General features: G+C 41.4%; 1 protein-coding gene across 7 annotated transcripts in view; it reads right to left on the reverse strand.

Moving 5' to 3' along the window:
• Atrnl1 (attractin like 1) overlaps positions 1-8,415 on the reverse strand; it is a 503,194-nt gene that overhangs the window by 425,615 nt on the left and 69,164 nt on the right. For 6 of the 7 annotated variants that reach the window (XM_050147216.1, XM_050147226.1, XM_050147253.1 and 3 more), the window contains exons 11-13: positions 6,891-6,975; positions 4,804-5,012; positions 3,649-3,767 (exon numbers count right to left, since the gene is read on the reverse strand). In XM_050147216.1, the coding sequence (XP_050003173.1) occupies positions 3,649-3,767; positions 4,804-5,012; positions 6,891-6,975 (413 nt within the window). Of the gene's footprint in view, positions 1-3,648; positions 3,768-4,803; positions 5,013-6,890; positions 6,976-8,415 lie in introns of those variants that run through there. The other variant, XR_007592709.1, reaches the window with a different exon arrangement.

Consider the following 8,415-nt stretch of genomic DNA (forward strand, 5'->3'; position numbering starts at 1 on the left):
AGTATAGTTATCTAAATATATACATACACACAAAAAATTTAAAAGGCTTTGTGCTGGATTGAAAGAAAATGGCCCCCAAAGACCCACTGAAGGTGGCAACAATTAGGAGGTGTGGCCTTGCTGGAGAAAATGGTCGAAGACAGTAAGGACTGAATGTTTGTATCCCCAAATTCACAAATTGACATCCAAGTCCCCAGTATGACAATAGAAGCAAGGACACTGTGAATGTGACTGAGTCCCAGTGATGGAGCCTGCACACACAGGAGGGCACCTTAGAGTAAGAAACAAGGGAAGAAAGGAATATGGCCCAGAGCTCAGGTCTTCACCCAGCACAAACGCCGTGGTCTGGATCAGAACTTCAAAATCCACGTCTTCAGAACTTTGGGAAATACTTATTTCTTATAAATCATGCAGCTTATGATGTTTTGATGTTGCAATTGAACAGATAAAAATAATCTCTAAACAAAAACTAATTTAAAGCTACCAAAAATGTTAAAATTTTCTTGAAATCGTTAACAAAGAGTTTTCTCCGTTTTAATTAAGTGATAGCTAATAGTGTGTCATCTGACTAGGGCAGGGGTAACAGACGGTCTGGCATGTCTGTGAGGATGGCCAAATGAGAGTTATAGTGATACTTTATTTATGTATTATAAAGCCTGCATGAAGACCAGAAGTTAAAACTAAGGCACTAGAGATCAGGCAGTGGTGGCTCACACCTTTAATCCCAGGATTTGGGAGACAGAGGCAGAGGTATTTCTGTGAGTTCAAGGCCAACCTGGGCTACACAAAACCAATGCAGAAAAAGATGCAGATGGTGGTGGTTCACATCTTTAATCCCAGTACTAGAGAGTCACACGCCGCTAATCCCAGAACTAGAGAGGAATATAAGGCCTGAGGAGACAAGAACTCGCTCTCTTCTCAATCTGAAGATTTCATACAGGTAAGAGCTCTCTAGCAGTTGGCTGCTTTGCTTTTCTGATCCTCAGGTTGAAACCTCGGTATTTGCCTCTGGGTTTTTATTACTTGGGCTACAGAGAATGGCACTTGCTTGAGCTGACTGACACACATTCCCCAACGTGGGCAGACACCATCTATGATGTCTCCTGTTCACTGAGAGCCAAACAACACAAACTGTGAGGACAGCAGGAACTGCAGCCTGACTGCGGAACTGCGGCCTGACTGCGGAACTGCAGCCTGACTGCGGAACTGCAGCCTGACTGACTGTGGAACTGCAGCTGGACTGACTGCGGAACTGCAGCCTGACTGTGGAACTGCAGCCTGACTGTGGAACTGCAGCCTGACTGACTGTGGAACTGCAGCCTGACTGTGGAACTGCAGCCTGACTGTGGAACTGCAGCCTGACTGACTGTGGAACTGCAGCCTGACTGACTGTGGAACTGCAGCCTGACTGACTGTGGAACTGAGACATCAGCTGCCCTGCACTCGGCCAGGTCTTACATGAGTGGTGCTAGCGACTCACACGCCTCGATGCCTCTACTGAAATTTCCCCACATTCATGTGTGTTCAGTTTACAGGTGACACACTCGACACAGGGACTTTTCATAATCACAAAAGCAATTCCCTACAATCCTGAGTGTGACCCTACAGTTGTCCCTCTGAAGAACCCTGACTATAACACTAGACCTTTAAGCCTGTGTCATATTTTACTTAATCTTTATTTCCACTAATATAATCCACTTATGTGAGTATGTGTCTAAAAATATAACTAAAACTTCAAAAATAAACATGTCATGCAAAATTTTAAAACTCAAACCTTTAGTACATCTTGCTATTAAATCAATTTGCATGACTGAAAATTATATAACTAATACAATATGTACAAAAGCAAAAGGGTACAATGTACTAAGCTAAAAACTAAATTTTCCTGTTTTACGATTTTATAATTGACTCCTAGAACTTTAATATGCTGAAGTATCATTGGTTATTAAAGAAATTTTTAAGATGATATTGTTGCAAGATATTTGATCACACTCTAAACCTCAAGATTGCATTATTTAATGGAAAAACCTGTTTCTAGTTGTGGTGTGGCTCAGCCCTAGCATGCACCTTTAATCCAAGAGCTTTCTGCTTAAATATAGTAAACAGGATTAAATAAAGTCAATCATAGGCCAAGGAGCAGAGCAAGCAACCAGATGACAGGAAGTGAAGTGAAGGTAGGATTAAGAAAAAGCCACAGAGAGTTAGAGGGAGTCAGGAGGAGAGATGGAGAGACACAGGAAGTGGGAGGGAAGAACACTCAGTTGCAGAAAGCGCAGGTGGTCTGGGGATGTCAGCAGAGGAGGAAGGGCAGCTGGTGCTCTCTGCCTCTATGAGCCAGCAGGCTTTCACCCCAGCATCTCGAACAGCTGACAGTTTGTTTAAAACAACATGATATAGGACAAATTTTCACTACATTTCAAATCGTAAGTACTAATTTTAGAATTTTTCAACAGTATTGTTTCACCTAAAACAGGAGTCCAATAATATTTATACTTTAAGTCAGAAAATTATTGCTGTAGGAAGGCTGTTGTTCTGGGCACTGCTGTTGTGGGAAGGCTGTTGTTCTGGGCACTGCTGTTGTGGGAAGGCTGTTGTTCTGGGCACTGCTGTTGTGGGAAGGCTGTTCTGTGCACTGGTGGTGTGGGAAGGCTGTTGTTCTGTGACTGGTGTGTGGGAAGGCTGTTCTAATCTTTGGAGTGTTGAGCCTCTGCATTCTAAATGTGAACAGCAGTCCCACAGTTGTGATATTAAATTGGTGCTAAAGGTTAGCTATGAAACAAAACTGCCTTCAGTAGAGAACAAGGAATCCTATTTTTTTTAGAAAAGAACTAGGGCTATCAATACTGTGGTATAATTTAAAGATAACATGTGCAAGCAACAGACCAACACCACACAGCTGATGTGTCTGACAGGAATACCATGAAGGTAATCTATGTCATTACTATCTATCTACATAACTGTGGCTCCATCAGCACAGTAAAGAACATAAAGACAGCATTAAAGATAGAAAGTATACACGTAAGTACTGGAAAACTTTCAGTCTCATTCATGAAATACACACATTAAAAATTACAAGCTCTAAAACAGAACACAGGCCAGTACTTTTGACCAGAAAGCTATATAGAGGCTAACTACTCTGTGCCAAGATATGAGAGATTACTTACATACTTCCTTTTTTGTTTATTGAGCGGGGTGTTAAGACAGAGGCTCACTATGTAGCCCTGGCTGTCCTGGAACTCACTATGTAGACCAGCTAGCTGTACCTGAACTCACCTGCTTCTGCCTGGGTGCTAGAGTTAATGGCAAATGCTAACATGCACAGCCAGATCCCCACTGCGTGGGTTATTTGTCCAGTGTATGAAAATGTATCACTGTGATTGGTTTAATAAAAACTAAACAACCAATGGCTACACAGGAGATGTAGGTGGGATTTCAGTGAACAGAGAGAACTCTGGGAAGGAGCTAAGTGGAGACACCATGGAGATGCTTAACAAGTTGGACACACAGAATGAAGAGAAGTAAAAGCCGTGTGGTAGAACATAAATTAATAAAAATATGGATTAATGTAGGTTATAAGAACTAGTGGGACAAGCCTAAGCTGAGACCGAGCTGTCATAATTAATAAGTCGCCCGCCCGCAGACACTGACCATGCTGCAGTTGCTGCTTGCTGAAATGCACTTCTTATCATCGCACCACTGGCACCCGTTAGTGTTGGCGGTGCAGCTGGCACAGTCTGCATATCGGTGACATCTGTCGTCAGGAGCAGCTGCAACATAAAGGGGAGGTAGAACATGTTACCCTAAAAAGAAAATGTCAGGATTCTTAATGCACATTCACAGCATCCACTCAAGGATCACTAGAAAATAGAAAAACAGAAGCAGAACAAGGTCTCCAGAATTAAGCCAACTGTAGTCTATATTTACAGGACACGTTTTAACTTTACTCGCTTAGAAAGAGAAAAGGAACTTACCATAGTATACGTCCAAATGAAACACTTAGACTTTATGACTATAAAGAAACCTAGAGACCCAATGCGACAGAGTAGCAAAATCTGAAAATATTTAGTACTTGCCACACCAAAATATATTAAAGCCCTATCAGCAGAAATATGTCATATAAATCATAAATAAAAATACTGCCTGTTCATTTTTCTAGTTACTTATTCAACACATCATAATACAAAATTAAAAGTCTAAGAAAAGATTCACAGCATCACAACCTCATGGCATGTATAGAGTTAATCTTGTGATATTTTTATTTATGAATTCATTACAATATCTCAAAAAAGAAAAAATTAATTGTATAATATGGCTTTGCAGAAATTCAAAAGGAAAACAAAAACATATCACTTTTAATTTCTTTAAAATAAACATTTCTGAGAGATTACATATTTAAGACTAATTTAACATGTACTACAGAGCTGGGCTATGGTGGTGCACACCTTTAATTCCAGTACTCAGGAGGCAGTGACAGGGGAATCTCTGTGAGTTCAAGGCCAGCCTGGTCTACAAGAGCTAGTTCCAGGACAGACTCTAAAGCTACAGAGAAACCCTGTCTCGAAGAAAGAAAAAAAAAAACGGACTAGAAAATAATTCATGTTACACATAAAATATTTCCATCCAAATTAAAAAACTGAAACTAACAAAGAAAATAAATGATTATTCAAGTATCAGACTCCATGATTAGAAGATTATATTTTTAATTTCTAAAATGAGGAACCTCATATAAGTAAAAGAAAAACCAATTCTACTTTTAAATACATGGAAAAGCTTTTAAACCAGAAAGGCAGGGAAACGCCTCACCTGTCTTAGGGGGGCACTTCGCTCTGAGAATATTGTTCACATTCCCGGTCTCCCAAGATTCACAGTGGTTCTTGTTCCACACACATTTTATCCCTGGGCCGGCGTTTCTACAACGCTCTTCGTCTCGGAAGGCTCTGCAGTTCGGAGGCTTGTACACAAGGATGTCACTAAGGAGCACGCTAGAGAACCCTCCAAAGATGTACATTGACCTAGGAAGCAGGGAAGAGAGGGCGTCTTAGCAGAGCACAGCTAGGTGTCCATCCTGAAGAGCTCGTCTGAAGGACAGATCTAATCCCACCCCGACATTCTAAATGGCCACGCTTGTAGCCAACGTTTCCTCAAAGATCGTGTTTCCAACGTACAGTATGATGTCAAAGCGGATTAACTTCTATAACATTTTCTTAATGATTCTTCAATAGAGGACAGAGCTTAATGCTTTATAGAAACATTCAATTTCCAGACATGTTTATTATTAATGTAAGAAAAGGATCAACAATGTAACATTCCTTTTATCAGAAAAAAATTACCGGCTTACTAAAGTAGGAAACAATCTTTTATGATATAATAATATATAATCGCATTATGGTCACTTATAAATGTTAAGGTACACTTTGGAGTTGCTACCTCAGTTTACCATTTTCTTTCTATATTGACTTGGGGATTTTGTTTGGTGATGATGTTGGTTTTTTTCTGGTGTGTTGTGTTTGATGGTGTATCCTTAGCCATTCTGGAACTTGTATCTTCTGGCCTTGAACCCATGACCCTGTTTCAGGGTTGGGTATGCATCCCGACGTGAGCCCAAGCCCGGAACTGCCACTCAGGCCAGAGACAGAACAGAACTTAGTCAGACAGAGCGGAGATGAGACTTCCACACTCCCATCCCATAATGGAGCGAGCGCCACCACACTCCAGAGCTTACAGTAATAACGACAACACTCGCAGGCCCAAAACAACTTAACTGTCATCTATTAACTACTATGGCCATGAGAAAGAAAACAGTCCAAATGCTTCAAGAATTCTTTTTAATATTAAACAAAGAAAATCAAAATCAAATCTTATTTTCCATAATAAAGCCTAGGCATTTTAGGGTTCACACAAATTTCACTTATTATTATTTTTACAGTCAATCCATGTCAGTTATAAAGTTTCACTGTGGATAATAATCATTGTATGGCAATGGCAGGAAACCGTATGTCACTGGGTAAGGTAATAATAGAATTATAAAGACTTTCCTCTGAGTTAAGCATTTCAATCTACTGAAGGAGCTGTAGATTCTTTACTATCATGCAGATCCAAATTAACAAATTCTTGTTAATGAAACAAAAATCATACAAATTTTCTGGGTATAGTGCCTCATGCCTATAATCCCAGCACTCTGGTGGCTGAGACAGGAGGATTGTCATTAGTTCAATGCTAGCATGGACTACACAGTTCCAGTATGGCTAGACTACAGAATGAGAACCCATCTCAGAAACAAATGAAACAAAATATTTATATAAACTTAAGAGGAGACCATAATTTAATCCCATACTCCAATTTCCAAAAGATGAAGAGATATTTAAGTCCAGGGGGGGTCAATATTACAGTCATCAAAATTCACACAACGTGGTTAGTGGCAGAGTTACACTGAGAACTTGATTCTCACTTTCTCTGTGTGTGGAGAGAGCCCTCACCTCTTCCTTAGGTGTCTGTGTGTGGAACAGGAGGCTAGCCCTCACCTCTTCCTTAGGACTCTGTGGGTGGAACAGGACTAGCTCTCACCTCTTCCTTAGGTCTTTTCAAAGAATCATTAAGAAAAACCAAGAGGACCCAGCGCCCTCACTCAGAGTCTTGTCTTGCAGCACCTCCCTTAGCCACGCCCACATGCCCAGAGACTTAAGGCGAAGAGAAAACTGAGCATTCGGGGATGCGGTTGGCAAACTGTAGTGTACTCAGGAAAAGGAAAGGCTGTGAAATTGTCTGTCATTAGCAATGCACATAAAGTGTCGGGAGAACATCAGAACGTCTGAGGATGCAAGGAAACTGTTTCACCCCTCTGAGATGACAGTTTACCGCTGACGCGTCAACCCTCTGAGATGATAGTTTACCCGTTGATGACGACAGCAGAGTGTCCAAATCTGTTGACGTCTCTATGAAGATTTGGTTTAGGTAACGTCTTCCATTCATCACAAGCTAAAATAAAGAAGATGAAATTGTAAGCATCATTCACGTCTGACTTGGCTTTACTAAATACACCACATTCGCAGAGTAGAGCCTGGGAAGGCCACTGTGATGCACACCTGGAAACTCTATCACGTATTCCCAGAATGCATAGAGAAGTAGACGAGACACATAATATCCACTGAGAGAATGTCCAAAATAGAATCATTATAATATAATATTTAATTTAATGATATGTTTCAAGAAAAATACCTTTTTATGATGTTCGAATGAATATTTCAATTTCACAAAAATATAGATTTAAAATGTTTTTAAAATAATAATTCAATTACATAGGAGTATGGAAAGAAAAAGGGTTAAAGAAAAATTATAGCATATTAAAGAGGCAGCGGGACAGAAGGAGTTGGAGGGAGGAAAAAAGGGAATGATAAAATACAGTTTTCCTGCATACAATCATGATCCCAGAGAAGCTGGGAACACGAAGAACGCTAAGAGAGACATACATAAATCCCCCTGGGAAGAGGAAACAGACAAGATCTTCTGAGAAAATTGAGAGCTTGGGGGTGAGAGGAGATGGGAGGGTAGAAGGGAAGAAGGGAAAAAGGGGAGGGGGAAGAGAAGATGAGGGAACCGAATAGTCACAATGGGGGAAGGACAGAGAGGGAGAGCAAGGAAAGAGATATCTTGATAGAGAGCCATTATGGGGCTAGCATGAAACCTGGCACTAGGGAAATTCCCAGGGATCCACAAGGATGACCCCAGCTAAGACCCTAAGCAATAGAGGAGAGAGGGCCTTGCCCTGTAGTCAGATTGATGAGTAACTTAAATGTCATCACAGAACCTACAGCCAGCAATGACGGAAACAGAGGCAAAGAACCACAGTGGAGCACTGCGCTGAGCTCCTGAAGTCCAGACGTAGAGAGGGAGGAGTGATAATACGAGCAAAGGGGTCAAGACCATGATGGGGTTCCACAGAAACAGCTGACCTGAGCTAGCGGGAGCTCACTGACTCCAATCTGACAGCTGGGGAACCTGCATGGGATCAAACTAGGCCCTATGAATGTGGGTAACAGTTGTAAGGCTTAGACAGTTGTGGGATCACTGGCAGTGAGACCAGGATTTATTCCTGCTGTTAGAACTGGCTAGTTATAGGGGATGGCTTTGTCCTGCTAAAAGTGATGTGTCAGATTTTGTTGACTCCCCCATAAGAAGCCTTACCTGCTCTGAGGAGTGAATGGGAGAGGGGGAAGGTGAAGGGAATGGAAGGAGGGGAGGGAGAGGGAACTGAGATTGTTATGCAAAATGAGACAAGATTGTTGTTTAAAAAGTTAAAAAAAGGTGAACATCCAAACTGGCTAGCCTAGACATGGACGGAGGGGGGAGGACCTTGGACTTTCCACAGGGCAGGGAACCATGACTGCTCTTTGGATAGGAGAGGGAGGGGGAGAGGAG

The sequence above is a fragment of the Alexandromys fortis genome, unplaced genomic scaffold (genome assembly GCF_014885135.2).
Source record: "Alexandromys fortis isolate MF-2015 unplaced genomic scaffold, M_Fortis_MF-2015_v1.1 scaffold_16, whole genome shotgun sequence".
NCBI classification, from domain to species: Eukaryota; Metazoa; Chordata; class Mammalia; order Rodentia; family Cricetidae; genus Alexandromys; species Alexandromys fortis.